Below are 18,363 nucleotides of genomic sequence, written 5' to 3'. Positions count from 1 at the left end.
CAGACACTTCACATTGTTATTGGTTATCGGGTCCTTGACTTAATTTTCAGAGTTCTGTAACAGTTTTACATAATAAACGAAATTTGTTAATAGTTAAGAATTATTTCATATAAGTTACATCCATGGCTAATTTTCCCAATAATAAAAAGTACAGGATATGAAATTATATTTAAGGAAGAATTTTGAGGTGTTACTGGTACTGATATCAAGTACCAATTGCATTATTTGGCATAGTGGTTACAGCTTTGGGGCACAAAAGAAAGCAATGAGTTCACCTTAGCTGTTTCTATTTGTAAATCTTGCAAATCTCTTAAAGTTGTTCCTTTTGTCTCCTCAAACAAAAATTAATGATTATTAGGTACACACTGAAGTAGCCTATTCCATTTGCCTGAGAATCCCTAATTATATTGGCAATATGCTCTACGTTCAGATTCACCCACCCTCTCTTTCAACATATAAAATCAGAACGCTAATAACTCCATCCACCATCGCATAACTAAGGAACAGAACTGTGTAAATGCAATCTAATCCTATTCACCACAAGCTGGTAGCTGGTAGACTGGATGAGCTATTGATTCTTATAAGCAACATGTTTCTAAACCCATATATGCATAAAATTTACAATCCTGAAAGACATGTTAATAGTTTCATCAATACAAAAAAAATGTTTGATATTTTACATCAAAAGTAGCCTTTATAAGCTCCAGAACCTGTTCATATTATTTTAAAAACTTTTTTTAAAGTGCCTAGTTTCAAGATTGTAGTTGAAGGAAGTAATTTTTAAATAATTAATTATCTATACTAAGCACTAAAGACACTATACTTTTTATTTCATTTGAGTGAATTACCAGCTATAAGCGAATCAGATACATTTATTCCCTTGATACACTTTCTTCTGTGACAAACTCTCAGCTTCTCATAGCTACTACCCAAGCAAAGACTTTGATTCTACACTATGTGCCTCTCAAAAGAGTCATATCCTTTCCGTGACAAAATCTACCTTAACTTCTATAAGACCCTGCATAATAAATCAATGCAAGTTTTTTTCAGTGTCAGCATTTTTAATTATTTTATAGACAATGATATTGTGACCTCTTAATTTGTAATATTTTCCTTCTTGTCTACACCAGGTGACGGGGATGATTAACAGCACTGTCAATAGTAACTTCATTCTGGTGGGTTTCTCAGATCAGCCTCAGCTGGAAAGAAGACTCTTCATTGTAGTTTTAATTTCCTATCTTCTCACTCTGGTGGGAAATACAATCATTATTTTGATCTCTTCAATAGATGCTAAACTCAAAACCCCTATGTACTTTTTTCTCACTCACCTCTCCTTTGTTGACATCTGTTTCACCACCAGTATTGTCCCCCAACTGCTATGGAACCTGAAGGGACCAGCCAAGACTATCACAGCTGTGGGCTGTGCAGTGCAGCTTTATGTCTCTCTGACTCTGGGCTCTACTGAATGTATTCTCCTGGCAGTAATGGCTTTTGATCGCTATGCTGCTGTCTGCAAACCTCTCCACTATGTAGCTGTGATGAATCCACAGCTCTGCCGGGCTCTAGCAGGAATCTCGTGGCTCAGTGGAATAGGAAATGCTCTCATCCAAGGAACAATCACCCTTTGGCTCCCACGTTGTGGCCACCTGTGGCTCCACCACTTCTTTTGTGAAGTCCCCTCCATGATCAAGCTTGCCTGTGTGGACATTCATGCCAATGAGGTCCAACTCTTTGTAGCCTCATTGGTCTTGCTGCTCCTACCCTTAGCACTGATACTGACGTCCTATGGACATATAGCTAAGGCAGTTATAAGAATCAAGTCATCCCAGGCTTGGCGTAGAGCCCTGGGCACATGTGGATCCCATTTGATGGTTGTGTCTCTCTTTTATGGGAGCATCACAGCCATCTACATCCAGCCGAACAGTTCATATGCCCACACCCATGGGAAATTCATCTCTCTCTTTTACACTGTTATGACCCCAACCCTTAATCCCCTCATCTACACACTGAGGAATAAGGAGGTGAAAGGGGCTCTCGGACGGCTCTTCAATAGAGCCTCTGGAGTGTGACAGGACTTTACAATTAGAGGATCCTGAACATACTGTCATATAATGTTGCACTGGAGTCATCTTGGCCTATGAAGCTCACTATATGGTTTGCCAGTGTTCCAATGCACTTGGCCGCGTGCCTGCTGTCTTCTCAGTCTCTTCCCAGGATGTTTTGGGGCTTAGGTGAAGCAATATTACCCCACATCTCTGGAAGTCCCTGACTCTTCTGTTTCTCATACTATCCTTATTCTCCATTCCTTAATTTTTTTCATCTTTGCATATGAACTCTCAAACATTACCATAATGCTCTATAGCATGTTCCTCCCCAGGAATATTCTAATAATCCAAGAAATTAGCTTTTCCCAAGTTTACAGCAAACATCACCATAAATATTGCAGAAAACATTGGGAAAGTTAAACCACAGACTTGGGATTTTAACTCTACTATTTCTTTTCTGAGCTTGTGCAGATTTTAGTAAAATCTTCATTTCCATATTGAGTATTAATTTAAAAGTAATGTTTGTCATTATGATAACCAACATATTTCGTACTAAATGGTAAATAAATAGGATGTTCTCAAACTTCTATTTTTATGATTATAATGTTGATATATTCAGGCTTATCATGTTTGATTATATCAAGTAATATTTCTTACCCAGTTTGTATTTATTTATACAAAGAGAAAGGTAAATGAAAAATAACCTAGTTGAAAATGTGACCATAATGAAGTAATCATTGTTGCATATTTGTTTGTAATGTATACTTTTTAAAGTGTGATTCTTCAGGCTAGAGAGATGGCTCAGAGGTGTAAGAGCACTGGCTACTCCTCCAGTGATCCTGAGTTCAGTTCCCAGCTATAACCTGGTGGTCCATAACCATCTGTAATGAGATCTGGTGATGTCTTCTGGCCTGTAGGCATACATGCAGGCAGAATGCTGTATACATAATAAATAAATAACTCTTCTAAAAATGTTATTCTGTCATTCAGTTTTATTAAATTGTTTATTTTATTTTTTGAGATTATAATTACATCTTTTTCCACTCTAGACTCTCCCATATGCCCCTCCTTGTTCAGTGTTGTGGTAGTTTGATTATGCTTGGCAACAGAATAGCACTATTAGGAGACTAGAGTAAGTGTGTCTTTGATGTCACTGTCGGGGTGGGATTTGAGACCCTACTCCTAGCTGCCTGGAAGATAATCAATTTTTTTGCTTTTCTTCAGATCAAGATGCAAAACTCTAAACTCCTTTTCTAGGACCATGTTTGTCTGGATGTTGCCATGATTCCCGTTATGATGATATAAACTAAACCTCTAAATCTGTAAGCCAACCCCAATCAAATGTTTGCCTTTATAAGAGTTGTCTTGGTAATGTCTCTTCACAGCAATGGAAACCCTAAGACCCAAATTGCTTGATTTTAATGATGGCAATGGAATCAAAGGCATTCTTCCAAGACAAAAGTTCTGTGTGTGGAAATAAATAGCAGCATCTGAAATAGGAAGAATGAGGTCTTGACTGCTTCATTTCTATCATGAGTTCAATTTTATATTGTATTAGAATAGTTAGAAAATAATCAGGAATGTGTCAGTAAGTAACATGTGTCATTAATAAATTCTTTCTCATCCTAACAAAACTGATACTCTCAAGGAGTGGATATGATCTTGATGGACATAAAACTTTTTTACAGAGATAAAGTATCCAAGTAATTACTAGTCATTACTAATGCCTTACTCAATCCATTTGTAATAATCAAACAGAATAGGCTTTATCCATTTTAAATAAGTTTTTTAGTTGTTTTATGTAAATGTGTACTTTATGAAAGTTTACTGTGATGGAATCAACTCAGCTGCAATCTAATGATGGTGACTTCTTTGTAGCATTAGGTTTGATTTCCATGATTTCTGATTCACAGAGTATGGGGAAGATGTATTCTTCACAATAACATGAACTCAAACTCTAAAAGACATTTTTGCCAAACAGTATAGAGTATCTTCTATGGTTAGTCACCTAGTTTTCTCTCCCCCACATCATGGAAGTTGTTCACCCAGTATAGTTATAACACATGGCATGTACTTAAAGTTATTCTTGAAAATATATACAAGCACAATCCAATTTTCACCTTATACTTACCTACTTTATGCTTTTTGTTATAATTAGTTTTATAGCTATGAGTTATATATTTCCCTATTATCTTCTGTTAAATGTTTGCAATTTTCTGGTATCCATGCATAATCCCTCATACTAAAACTTAATGAATAATAAGTTTATATAAAATAAACCTGTAACCTTTCCCCATTTAAAAATTGTTTTTAGAAAAAAATGTGAAGGTAAACAATGGCTAATCAAAATATCAACCATTTATCAATAATAGTTTAAGAATCACTATAAGTACATCACTATAAGCAATTAGGAGATGCTTGTATTGCCCATATTACTTGTGAACCCAGAAGATGCTCCAACATATAATAAGGACACACGCTCTACTATGTACATAGCAGCCTTATTTATAATAGCCAGAAGCTGGAAATAACCCAGATGTCCCTCAACAGAAAAATGGGTACAGAAGATGTGGTAAAATTACACAATGGAATACTACACAGATATTAAAAACAATGAATTTATGAAATTCTTAGGAAATGGATGGATCTGGAGGATATCATCCTGAGTGAGGTAACCCAATCATAAAAGAACACACATGGTATGCACTCATTGAAAAGTGGTTATTAGCCCAGAAACTTAGAATACCCAAGATACAACTCACAAACCACATGAAACACACGGAGAAGGAAGACCAAAGTGTGGATACTTTGATCCTTCTTAGAAGGAGGAACAAAGTACCCATGGAAGGAGTTACAGAGACAAAGTGTGGAGCAGAGATTAAAGGAATTATCATCCAGAGACTGCCCCACCTGGGGATCCATCCCGAATACAATCACCAAACCCAGACACTATTGTGGATGCCAACAAGTACTTGCTGACAGGAGCCTGATATAGCTGTCTGCTGAGAAGCTCTGCCAGTGCCTGACAAATACTGAAGTGGATGCTTACAGCCATCCATTGGACTGAGCACAGGGTCCCCAATGAAGGAGCTAGAGAAAGGACCCAAAGAGTTGAAGGAGTTTCCATCCCATAGGAGGAACCACAATATAAACTAACCAGTAGCCCCAGAGCTTTCAGGAACCAAACCACCAACCAAAGAGCACACATGGTGGGATTCATGGCTCCAGCTGCATATGTAGCAGAAGATGGCCTAGTTGGTCATCAATGGGAGGAGAGGCCCTTGGTTCTGTGAAGGCACTATGCCCCAGTGTAGGGGAATGCCAGGGCCAGGAAGCAGGAGTGGGTGTGTTGGTGAGCAGGGGGAGGAAGGAGTGGATAGGGAATAGGGTTTCAGAGGGGAAACCAGGAAAAGGGATAACATTTGAAATATAAATAAAGAAAATATCTAATAAAAAATAAGTGTGGACACTTTGCCCCTTCTTAGAATTGGGAACAAAACACCCATGGAAGGGGTTACAGAGACAAAGTTTGGAGCTGTAACGAAAGGATGGACCATCTAGAGACTGCCATATCCAGGGATCCATCCCATAATCAGCTTCCAAACGCTGACACCATTGCATACACTAACAAGATCTTGCTGAAAGGACCCAGATATAGCTGTCTCTTGTGAGACTATGCCGGGGCCTAGCAAACACATAAGTGGATGCTCACAGTCAGCTATTGGATGGGCCACAGGGCCCCCAATGGAGGAGCTAGAGAAAGTACCCAAGGAGCTAAAGGGATCTGCAATCCTATAGGTGGAACAACAACAATATGGACTAACCAGTACCCACCTGGAGCTCGTGTCTCTAGCTGCATATGAATCAGAAAATGGCCTAATCGGCCATCAGTGGAAAGAGAGGCCCATTAGTCGTGCAAACTTTATATGCCTCAGTACAGAGGAACGACAGGGCCAAGAAGTGGGAGTGGGTGGGTGGGGGAGCATGTGGGGGACTTTTGGGATAGCATTGGAAATGCAAATGAAATAAATACCCAATAAAAGAAAAAAGAAAAAATAAGTGGTAACAATTCAAAACTTTGCCTAAAAGATGAATAGTCTCCAGGTCCACACAAACCAATATATAATCAAATTTTCCTTTTCAATATTCATACTTAGAAACATTTCACAACAAGATGAAGTTATACCACTTTTCTTAAAACAATAAGCACGTATGAAGGGAAGTTTATCTATTACTAGTTCCCATTAGAAATTCTCTTATTTGACCAGGTCTTATTTGAGTTGGTTAGATTTCTTCTTTACTCACTCTAAAGTTTGTTTTGTTTTAATTCTTTTTTTCTTGTTTGTTTCTGGAGTTTTCTTTCTGTCTGGTCCCTCTGGTTCTTTGCTTCTGGACATGCTGGCAACAATGAGGATAATTATGCTGAATCTCAGAGGTTTAAAACAGGATACAACTACGGAAATGGTGGGAACCTCCCTGTTGATTTGTGGGGCCAGAAAATAGTCATAAATTAGAGGTGGCTACTTAAATTTGGCCTTTTCATAGGTCAGAAAGAAGAGATTCTGGCAGAAACTCGTCTGCATGCCATTTCTAAGCCACAGGTCAGTCTCATTCCACTCCTGATCATTATGCACAAACTCTATAGACCCAGCACCAGGAAAACATGGGAGGGATCTGGAGAGGGAAGGTGAGTCAAGTCAGTCATTTATTTCATTTTGCTATGGCTCCCAGGAATGGGATGGAAAACTATATAAACTAATAAATGTATAAAGCAATAATTTTAAACTGAAAGATTAGTTCTCTCTATTCATCTTCATTTTCATTTTTAAAAGTATGGAAACTGTACTGATACCGGATTTGAAGCCTAACATTAGTCAATCCTTGTTTTTGAATTTTGTGCAACTTGAGCAGGTGCTGAATGTAATCTCTTTGTACTTGTTTCTTCTGTTCAAGATAATATTTATTTAGAGATTTATGGTCTTCTTATATATATATGTGCAAGTTATATATGCATAATACATATATATTCATGTTTAGAAAAAACCTGATATGTGCATTTTAGTCACTGCTCATGTTATTTACAATCAGAACCTTGTATCCTCATTTAATATCTGTAAATAAACTTTTTTAGCATTTTCAGAGTGACTGTTTTTTGCATTTCAATGTTTGTTGGTACTAAAATAGAGAATTTTGTGTACAAATCTATTTAGTACTCAAAGCCCAAACATATCATTAACGTTGAAGCTGTTTAAATTTGACAATTAAAAATAAGGGTATCTAATAACCAGGTCAGGAAGTTACAACTATAACAGTAGCTAAGCAAATTTGGCTTATTGGCATATACCTGGGCCAGTGTAGAAGTTGAAGAGCACAGAAAAATTTAAACATCTGAGATCCATCGTTAGCTACCTGCCTTAAGTCCTAATGACTGTCTTCAAACTCAGGACCCTCCATTCCTTTGCACAATTTTATAAGATCAATTAGATACATTTTACATATATAATTCCTCCCTTCATGGGGACCACAGCATATTTTTACTTCTGATTTACGTAAATTAAGTTTCCCTAAACACCATAATTATTTTATATATCAGAAAGGCAACCACTCCCTTCCCCAAAGTCCTTTCAAGGCAAATCAACTGGGTTGCCTTAGTTAGCCTTAATTGTCTCCCTCATTTTGCAGTTTTGTTCTTTCTGTGCTTCTCTATGGCAAGCACTGATTTAAGCATCTTCTGTGAGTCAGTGCAAAAATAGTACGTTCTTCATATGAGTCTTTCCCTCCCACTCTTTGTTTCTTCTCTTTTTTCTCTCAACTCTACCTTAAAATTTATGAATTGGTCTTTTATCACTATTCATTTTTCTTCTATATTCCTATAAATATTTAATATTTAAGACTGTATCAAGTACTTAAAACTGTAGAAATATGCTATTATCCATATATTAAAAACTGTAATGTTGACTACTCTTATTAATTTATTATACTTATAATACATTTTATTATACAATATATTACAAATAAATGTTATATATTTAATATTTATTAAATACTTTAAAATTATATTAAATATATCATGGATGAATCTCACATTATGAGGGAGAAAAATCTCTTCCACAAAATGTGGTTGTACGAGTTTTACTTAAAATCTCAGAAAAAAATGCATTGATTATGATCCTACATTCTCACATATTTCAAAACAATAAACAGTATATTTTACTAAAAATTTAATATTATATAATATATAAGTATATATAATATAGTATTATTATATGTAATATATGTATAAATTATTTGTGTACTTATGGTATACATATATTAAATGTGCTATATTATCATAAATTATATACATAGATAATTATGAAATACATTTTATTATATTTTATTCATATATTTTTATGATTATATAATAGATATCCTATGAATTATTTATATATACTATTATATAACATTAAAACCAGTTTTATAAAATATAATTATATAATTTGAAATTATTGGAAATAGCCCATGCTTATCTCAGACACTCAATAGCAATTATAAACAGAAACAAAAGCCTATACCTATTTGGAGAGAAATGATGGGAAAATGGTATGATAATCACTGTGAAACACAGTACAATAACCTTGGCTTTTATTTACAGTTTAGAAAAATACTATGAAATTTTCAGAACCTCAAAAATGATATTCTGAATGCAGCCTTTGCAAAGCACTCATCCACAGAGGACAAAGGCAACATTCTGCAGCTGGCTTTTTAGAGATTCTGATTGTTCAGAAGTTACAGGAATGCTGAGTACCATCCATGACTGAATCTGCAACCCAAGAGAAAACTTCATTTGTTCTCAAAGCAAAATTTGGGTCATGATTACAGAGAAAAATAAAGGTTGTTCTTAATGCCAAATAAAACTTTATTCTTCTATTCTACAGGAAATGCTGCCTGTCCCATCTCCTTGGGAATTTAATACAAGAAATTAGCATGTTTTGGAAACAATATTTCTAAAGACACAGTCCCTGGAAAAGAAGTGGAAAAAGAGTGGAATTATATGGGACAATTTTGAAATGAGGAATGGAATTAATGTGGTAAAAAAGAACTAATTCTATAAGGTAGAAGTCTCAATAATCAACTTAATTTTCCATAGATGGTCATAGGCATCTGGAAATTTCTAGAGCAATTTCATAACAATTTTACTGTATAAGTTATTAATATTGTTGCTGTTTCTTACATTACAATTTATATCATATATCAAATGGTACCGCTGTATATCTTTAATTACAAAATAAATGAATTTCAATTTTCAATGGTTGTGAAAACAATACAGAGTTTATATTCAAGTACTTTGATTTGTTTTAACTGGTAGACTCCTTAAAAGTTATGAAGTGATACACTCAAAGCCCACTGATTCTTATGAAGTAAAATAAATATATTTATTGGTTATTTACAGGAATTTTATAAATAGAGGTAGAAGGATACATATATAATATTTCTTACTATGCCTCAGGCATGGAATGAAAAAGTAAAATGTTTTTCTGGAGAAAAATATTAAAGGAACTTATTAAGATTAAAGAGAAGAAAAAGTAGTGATAGCAAGATACTAATGTAATCTATCAGAATTTTTTTTAATTCTAAATTAAATATTATGAAATAGTCACCTATTATATAGTATATAGTCTAATACATGCTCTTGCTCATAAAGTTTTATAGTTACCCATAAAGAATACCCAATTTGAAGTTCTCTCAAGATGAATACCACATTTATCATATCAAGAAGAGATTATATATATATATATATATATGTATATATATATATGGTATATATTTTATATATGGGTATATGTATATACCACATATATGATATCCATATATAATTAATTATACACACACATACATAGATACACACATACACACACACCTAAATATAGTAGGAATTGGGTTTTGAACTGTAATTTCTTGACTAAAGTAAGAAAATTACAATATTTGGAAAGCTACAGATCATGGGTCATTAATGTAAATTCCATGGGTCTGCTTTAGTCTTTCTTCATCACTACAGATTTAATGAATAGACAAATAAGAATTGGTCCAGATGACAATTTTGATGATACAGGAAAATAAAATTCAAAGGGAATTATCACTTCTATATACCAAAATAATTAGGATAAACAAAATGAAAGTAAGCTTGCAATTTACATTATATTACTGAATATGTTTACTTATATACATGTTGCTATGCTTGTTTTAAAGAAGAAGAATATTGAAACATGAAACAATTAATGATACTCAAAATTACAGTTAGTAAGCAGAATGACTGTGATATGAACAAAGAAGTAAAAAAATGCCTTTTATAAAATAACCAAAAAGAAATATAGTTCAAATTTATACAAATACAAGGATTAAACAAAATGAATTTAAGCATGTGTTTATTTATTGTATGTATACATGTTTGTACATAAATGTGGGTATTTGCATGTGAAGGCTTGTGAGAGGAAGATTAGAAAATGTCAGGAATCATTTCTTAAAATTGTTTTAAAGCAAGGTATCTTATTTTTCTGCTGCTGTGATGAACATATGAACTTCTGGCAAATTCTCATGTCTCCCATCTTACTGGAGGAGTATTGGGATTACAGATATGGCCCACTATCCCCACATGTGGCCTTATTGCGTTTTTAATTATATAGGCTCCAGTGATAAACCTTGGGCTATATGGCTTGGGTCACAAGCCTTTTACCAACTGAGTTGTTTCCCAGCCCAACAAAAACAAATTTAAGACAAGAATTAGAAGAATTGGCCATTGAGGTTACTTTTCATAAGTGATAATATAAAGGAATTTCAAGATTTGAATGGGGCAGCTGAGATGATAGACAGTAGAACTAGTGAGTCATATTTCAGAATAAAGGAGGCAGAAGGGAAATGTGTACATTTGTGTGTGCTGATAACACTGAGCAATTAGAAATTGATACACATATTCTACAAGGATTTAAACATTTGGAACTCTGGTGTTTCTCTAAGATGAAAAGTCCTTTATATAGATATTTTTAAACAGCATGTTCACAATCTACAAATATCTTAGGCCTGAAATTCTAAGAACTTACTTAAACCTCTGCCTTGTTCTTCTATGATGCTTTTTATCTTGCCATAGGATGGGCTGGAGAACTTGGAAACAACAAAAGAAGTCCTGACATGACATCTTATCACCCAGGTTTTGTGAAATGTTCCAGGTTACATGAGATTCCTGGTCTTATTCTCAGTGTGAGAAAGATAGATGTATCAAAGTGCCTCAGCCCTGTCTAAAGCACAGACCTACTGCACTCTGCCTGTGCTACTTTGTTCAAGTGGTTTGGAGGAACTCTGTTTTCTCCAAATTGGTGTTAATCTATACTATATACTATGTTGTTGCTACTAAATACCCACATCATGTCAAGCCAATTGTATTACTGCTGAAGCATTTTAAAAGTAAATATACCAAAATACAGAGAATAGCTAACCTGAATTAACCAGCCATTAATTAAGCAACATTCCCTAGGTACACTGCTAATCTTTCAATACTACAACCATGCTGAGACAACATTATATGGAGAGAAAACAAGAACCATGTCTCTGTATTACTTCTAATTTGCTATTGTTTCCTCCATTGTGACTATCCCTGAAATTGGATATTTTACAGGATATTCTAAAGCTAGAATTTTAGCTGTTAATACTAATATGTGGATCAATAATCAGAGCTCAGTAGATGACTTCATCTTATTGGGATTTTCTGACCAGCCTTGGCTGGAGACACCTCTCTTTGTAATTTTTCTGGTGGCCTACATCTTTGCCTTATTTGGTAATATCTCCATTATCCTGGTTTCCCGCCTAGACCCCCAGCTTGACAGCCCCATGTACTTTTTTGTCTCCAACCTTTCTCTTCTGGACCTCTGCTATACTACAAGCACTGTCCCTCAGATGTTGGTCAACCTTAGAGGGCCTGAAAAGACCATCAGCTATGGTGGCTGTGTGGCCCAGCTCTATATTTTCTTGGCTTTGGGCTCAACTGAATGCATCCTTCTGGCCATCATGGCCTTTGACCGCTTTGCTGCCATTTGCAGGCCCCTTCACTATCCTATCATCATGAACCAGAAACGGTGCATTCATATGGCCACAGGGACCTGGATTAGTGGATTTGCAAACTCTCTTGTGCAGTCCACCCTCACTGTGGTAGCCCCCAGGTGTGGACAGAGGGTAATAGACCATTTCTTCTGTGAAGTCCCAGCCCTTTTGAAACTAGCTTGCACTGACACAAGTGTGAATGAAGCTGAGCTTAATGTTCTTGGAGCTTTGCTGCTCTTGGTGCCTCTCAGCCTCATCCTGGGTACCTATGTGTTCATTGCTCAGGCAGTGCTCAAACTCCGTTCTGCTGAGAGTCGCTGGAAGGCATTTAATACCTGTGCTTCACATCTGCTGGTGGTTTCCCTCTTCTACTTCACAGCTATCAGTATGTATGTTCAGCCTCCCTCAAGCTACTCTCATGAAAGGGGCAAGATCATGGCTCTGTTCTATGGAATTGTCACACCTACCCTCAACCCATTCATCTATACTTTGAGGAATAAGGATGTTAAGGCTGCCCTGAGGAGGGCACTAACAAAGGAGTTTTGGGTCAAGACAAGGCAGTAGCTAGAGAAAGATCAAAGAAGCAAGAATTAACAGATTTGCTTCTCAAAGACAATTCTGGACTTGGAATTCATGAGGGAACCATCAATCAAATGCCACAGAGATCACAAGAGTAACTGGGCCAAGAAGGAAACAGTAAACTATTGGTTAAACATATACTGCATTTACATACTTATAAAAGTGCAATAGATCTTTCATTGTGGCAATAACCTTATGGGATGCTTGAGCTGCAGCAAGACTGAGCACTGTGATTGAAGGATTCATACAACACCACATAGCCATAACATTTGTGATTCTGAGTCACAGCAAAGACACTAATGTTGAAGCACTTAAAAAATCTGCAAGAAAATTTTAGATCACAATTTTAAATATAAATTATTTTGAAGTATACCTTATTTAATATTTCATCCCATACCCAACACAATTTGGAGTTGTTACTCAATAAATAGGCCATGGTTTAAAAATGTCTAGTTTGGGGAAAAAAAAGGCAGAACAGTGTGATGATTTGTACAAGAAAAACTAATTAGAATGTTGAAAATGTTCTAACTGAAGAAGGTTAAATCACATGAAATTTAAACACTTGAAAAGGCATTCAAGGCATGTATATTCTATTTCCATGTATGGTTGTGAGAATAATAATATTAAATTAAAAACTTTGGTCTATATTGATATATTTTATATATTTTATAACTATTTGCTTTTTGGCTGATTAACAAATACATATTGGGTAAAACTGTAAGGGAGAATTGAGTTCAGCAAATACCAGCACTGATGCCTTAATAGGAGTAAAAATCATATTGAATCATAAACATGATTTCTTCAACCAGTTTAAGTTGTATGTGTAAGATAATTTTTTGTCACTCTTATCAACAAATGTGTGCAGCAACACTTTTGCTTAATTCAATGTGTATGACGGAGAGAAAAGGGGGCAGAGAGATGGGGTGAAGGCATCTAGGTAATATTTGAAAGTACTTTGAACTTTTCTAAAAGGACACTGAATTTAATACTTAAAAATTGAAGTAGTAAAAGAAATCATAGATGTGTTTTTAATACTAAGATTCACAAGAGAAAAACAAGTTCCACAATTTGGAGTCAATCTTGAAGCATACGTGAATTAAATACTGACCATGATGGACTCTGGTCAGGTCTACTCTCTGGAATCCAAGAAAGTGGCAATGACTCATATGACACAGGGACTTTTAAAGGACAAAATCATACAGCCAACATATTTCCAAACATATTTCCATGTGGCTTTGTTATTTTTCAAGAACTACAATTCCCAGCATTCTAGGAAGTTACCTGGTCCTTGGGCAGGTAGGGCTTACAGGTTGAATTTGGTTCTTACTGTGCCTAAGTGAAAAAAAAGTTATTTCTCATTTATTTAATCTACACAAATTTCTGCATGATAATTTATAAAATCATGAACATATGCTCATTATGAATAATGTCATTTTCATACTGTGAGTATACATTTATAGGTTTTCTTTACATATATCATATACTATAAAGTACAAGGTGTGAATGTCTAAACATGCACCTAATAAATATTACTTCTTTTTTCTATCACTATTTCTTTTTTTTTAATGTAACTGTCATTGTGGTTTTTTGTTTTTTTATTTGTTTGTTTTTTATGAGTACACTCTAGCTATCTTCAGACACACCAGAAGAAGGCATCATATCCCATTACAGATGTTTGTGAGCCACCATGTGTTTGCTCAGAATTAAACTCAGGACCTCTGGAAGAACAGTCAGTGCTCTTAACCAATGAGCCATCTCTCCCAGACTTCTGTCACTATTTCTAAGTAATAGACTAAGGTCTTGATTAAATGTTTTAAAGTGTTCTGAAAACCCTTCTAGTTTTACTGTTTTATTTCGTCTGGTTTTTAATTTTGTGGAGCAAATGTTCTAGACTGTAGATTCTGAAATTTAAATTAAATGGGTTTGTGATTAGCAACATTAGTGGTCTATATTTCCAAAATTATGGAAACGTGGAATTAAATCCATGAAGATATCATCTAATACAGAATACGTCCAAAAATCTCATCCATAACTTAAAGTACTCCAGCCAATTGAGATGCTAAAATCCATGAGACTTTTCTTTTTTGTATGTGAATTCTGTTTGTTTACCAGGCAACATACTTAAAAATATTTTATAGTTGCTTCTTTCAGCAACACTGATTAACCGAAACTATGTGATGAGTCTTTCTTCAGATGGACAGATTAGTCCTATTTGAGTCTTTTACTTATTCTGTACTTCGTTAACCTACAGAGTACCCACATAGCCTTGTGCATCTCAGTATCATGCTATAGACCTAAGTGCTCAGAAACGGAACAAGGATGATTGAACTACAGTACAAGGACTACTACAATATTTCCATCTTTAAAACAAGCAATACAATGCTGCATTTCCTGTCACTGATGCCAGGGTAGCTTTTCTTTTTCCTGTGGTTCCAATTGGTACTGCAAATGAAGCTGGAGCTCATTGTTATACAAAAAAAAAAAAAAAAAAAAAAAGAGTCCATTTCCTCAGCTAAGTATTATCTGAAAAAGAATCCCAAGTCTACAAAGCTTTGTATCTCAGCATTTCTCACAAACTATTGCCTTTTATTATGTGGGACTCACAAAAATACAACAGAAAATATATGCTAACTTATATTAACAAACATGTGCATAGTATTAATGTTCATTCTTCAAGCAGTGTTAATTCTCAGAGGCCATGTGATGTTGAGAGTAAATGAAAAAATTACATCTTAGTTTTCTTAGGTTTTCCTTAGAGTCTAGATAAAACTCAAGCATTAAATATTAAAACTTTTATTTTATATTGGAATAAGCATATACATTTAGTTATAACAGTAGTATGAATTTCTAAACAAAATCACCAAAGAAATGATTTGCTGTTGGGAGATGTTCATGTAATTCCCCAAGCCCATCATGTTAGGATTAAGCAGCAAAAGGTACCTTGGTGAGTCTGGTCCAACTGCATAGACCACACCTGATGCAACAGATCTAGCAGGAGAGGCTTATTAAGGAAGGGGGAGATAGAGGCTGTCTTAGAGTGGGGACATAAAAGAGAAGTTAAAACAGGCAAGCAGAGAGATAGGGAGACAGAGAAAATGAGAGTCATGATATCTAGAGGGACATTTAAAGGATGTGCCTGTTGCATAGGAAAAGATGGAGCTCACAATGACAATGAAAGTATGCCACATCTGGCAACAGCAGGTAATAATGCAAGCTGCTGGCCATAAGTCCCTGAAAGTTAGGCTTCCTGATTTACAACATTCTTCCATTTTGTTTGTTTAAAAGGGTGAGAAAATTGAAAGGGGTGATGGTGAGGCAGGAATGAGGCTACTGTACTCTTTATACTGCTTCCTGTTGTCTGAAGTTGATAATATCTTTGGAGATGCATAGTCCTAGGAATGCGGGCTAGTTCACTGTCTAGGTTCTGTGGGATGATCTGGGGCTCAGAAAGTACAGGCCTGGGCAAAACAATCTGAGAGGATGAACTGTCTGGGGCTAGCACGTTGAAGCTGTCTGGAATGCAGATTTGGAAGTAACATTTGGACCTTGCAGGATGCTGGAATGAATTAGAGGCAGATGATAAAGTTAAGGAGTTTACAGGAAACTTTTTTTCTTTGGCCCATGGTACTGGGAGTTGGGTGAGGTGAATCCCAAGACATCAGAAAAGGGAGAAGGGATCCTATCCATAAGAATAAGCAGATGGCAGGAACAGGTTTGATTGACAGGAATATTTTTCTGGAGTCCATTTGACCCATGAAAGGTGGATTCAAGGAAATTCCCTTATCTTTACAAGGACATTTTATGTTTATAAGAAAAGATCAGTTTTTTTATATTTATTTATTTATTATTATTAGATATTTTCTTTATATACATTTCAAAGAGCAATTGTGATAAAAACTGCATGGTACTGGTACAGTGACAGACAGGTAGATCAATGGAATAGAATTGAAGACCCAGAAATGAATCCACACAGCTATGGTCACTTGATTTTTGACAAGGGAGCTAAAACCATCTAGTGGAAAAGATCAGTTTTAGATATGTTAGCAACACCACTGTTTGTAATAAGTACAGAAATCCAACACTGTAGAGATGTTTTAGACAGGTTAGCAATAGCATTGTTTGTAATTTGTACTAAAATCCACATTGTAGAAAAGATCGAGGAGTTACATTTTTGTGTCATGGTAGAATCTTGGGAAATTATTTTGTGTTAAAAGCATGAACTCTATTTAAGGGGAGCTTAGGATGGGCAGAAACCTCCCATGAAGCAAAAGGACAAAAGCTCATTTGTGATCTTGATTTTCTGTATGACTATAAACCTTGAAAGAGGGGCTATTCCCCTCTATCCAGAAGCCTGGATGTACATAGATTAGAAAGACTTTTTTTTTTTTTTTTGCACAAGGAGAAGCACTTCTAAATCTATACTAAGAAGAAAGCCAAGTAGATAGATAAATAGATAGATAGATAGATAGATAGATAGATAGATAGATAGATAGACAAATAAACTTGAGTTTGTGACAATGATAATAATAGTACTATTAGTACTTTACCAGAGCTATGTTAATATCTTATCAGAACTCCATTGATTAATGTTAAAAGCCTGAATTTCTGAAGTTTTTTTAAACATGAAATGTACTTTTTAAAAAAAGATTTCTTTTTTATTATATGTAAGTACACTGTAGCTGTCTCTGAAGCACTGGAAGAGGCCGTCAGATCTCATTACAGGTGGTTGTGAGCCACCATGTGGTTGTTGGGATTTGAACTTCAGACCTTGAGAAGAGCAGTCAGTGCTCTTACCTGCTGAGCTATCTCACCAGCCCAACTTTTGAAGATTTAATATAACAGTTTCATAGTGAGAGAAATAAATCTGAAGCATTTTTCATTCTGTTTATATACCTTAAATCACTTCATCATAATTTAAGCTTTCATATTGTCTAATCTTTATAATTAGCATTTACATATGTTAAAACACCCTCTTAGACCTTAAAACATTTCCTTATATTCCCTCACATAAGCCCTTGTATCTTTAGATCAAAAATAAACTTTATAATTTTTTATCCTGTTATTCATCACAGGACACATATAGTTGATTACTGAGAATAATCATTGTAAAATGAGTTCCTTTAAATAAAGGAATAGTAAAGCATTATATTGAAATCTGTTTTGTGAGTTTATCTCTTTTCTGAGTCTGGTAACACGGTATATTGTATATAGACCTAGTATATATTGTGTATAGACTTCTAGGAGTATTGCTGAGAATGCATCTGAAGCCTTGTTTGCTGCTGTTTTTCTGATAAATATGTCTCTAGCCTCATCATCAGCACTATCAAAGATCTGAGAAGGGTAGATTTTGCCTGAGTAAATAGAAAGTATAGACCAAACAACTCCTGAAACTATTAAGAATGGCAGAGGGCAGGCAGCCAGAAGACAACCAGAGGCCTACCCACTACCTGGGCTGGGGGCCATTTTGATGCAGTATATGGTGGAGAGATGAGAGAGAGAGAAAGAGAAGCAGAGAAGTTTGACAGAACTGTAGACTTAAACATCTTGAGGTACAGCCTGACATTAGAAGCCTAAGCTGTCACTTGAGATCATTGTGATGTCTGTGCCCATGCTGCCATGCCTGGGTTTATGGTTCCGTTTCACCAGGGATTTGTATCAATGTGCTTGG

The 18,363-nt window shown here is 35.3% G+C and overlaps 2 protein-coding genes across 2 annotated transcripts; both read left to right on the top strand.

Annotated features, from left to right (window-relative positions):
- The first annotated feature begins 1,139 nt into the window (after positions 1-1,139).
- On the top strand, positions 1,140-2,069 carry LOC110283980 (olfactory receptor 2G3-like). Its single transcript, XM_021149530.1, has one exon. It carries the CDS (start codon positions 1,140-1,142, stop codon positions 2,067-2,069), a length of 930 nt encoding a protein of 309 aa, XP_021005189.1.
- Positions 2,070-11,726: 9,657 nt separating this feature from the next.
- LOC110284049 (olfactory receptor 2B2-like) lies at positions 11,727-14,442 on the top strand. The gene has a single exon (XM_021149635.2). The coding sequence runs from the start codon at positions 11,733-11,735 to the stop codon at positions 12,678-12,680; it is 948 nt and encodes a 315-aa protein (XP_021005294.1). The 5' UTR covers positions 11,727-11,732; the 3' UTR covers positions 12,681-14,442.
- The last annotated feature ends 3,921 nt before the right edge of the window (positions 14,443-18,363 follow it).

This window comes from Mus caroli, unplaced genomic scaffold, assembly GCF_978045245.1.
Source record: "Mus caroli unplaced genomic scaffold, Mus_caroli_1 scaffold_18, whole genome shotgun sequence".
Classification (NCBI taxonomy): Eukaryota; Metazoa; Chordata; class Mammalia; order Rodentia; family Muridae; genus Mus; species Mus caroli.
Note: the sequence above shows the minus strand (reverse complement) of the source record. Positions and strands in the feature narration are given on the sequence as shown.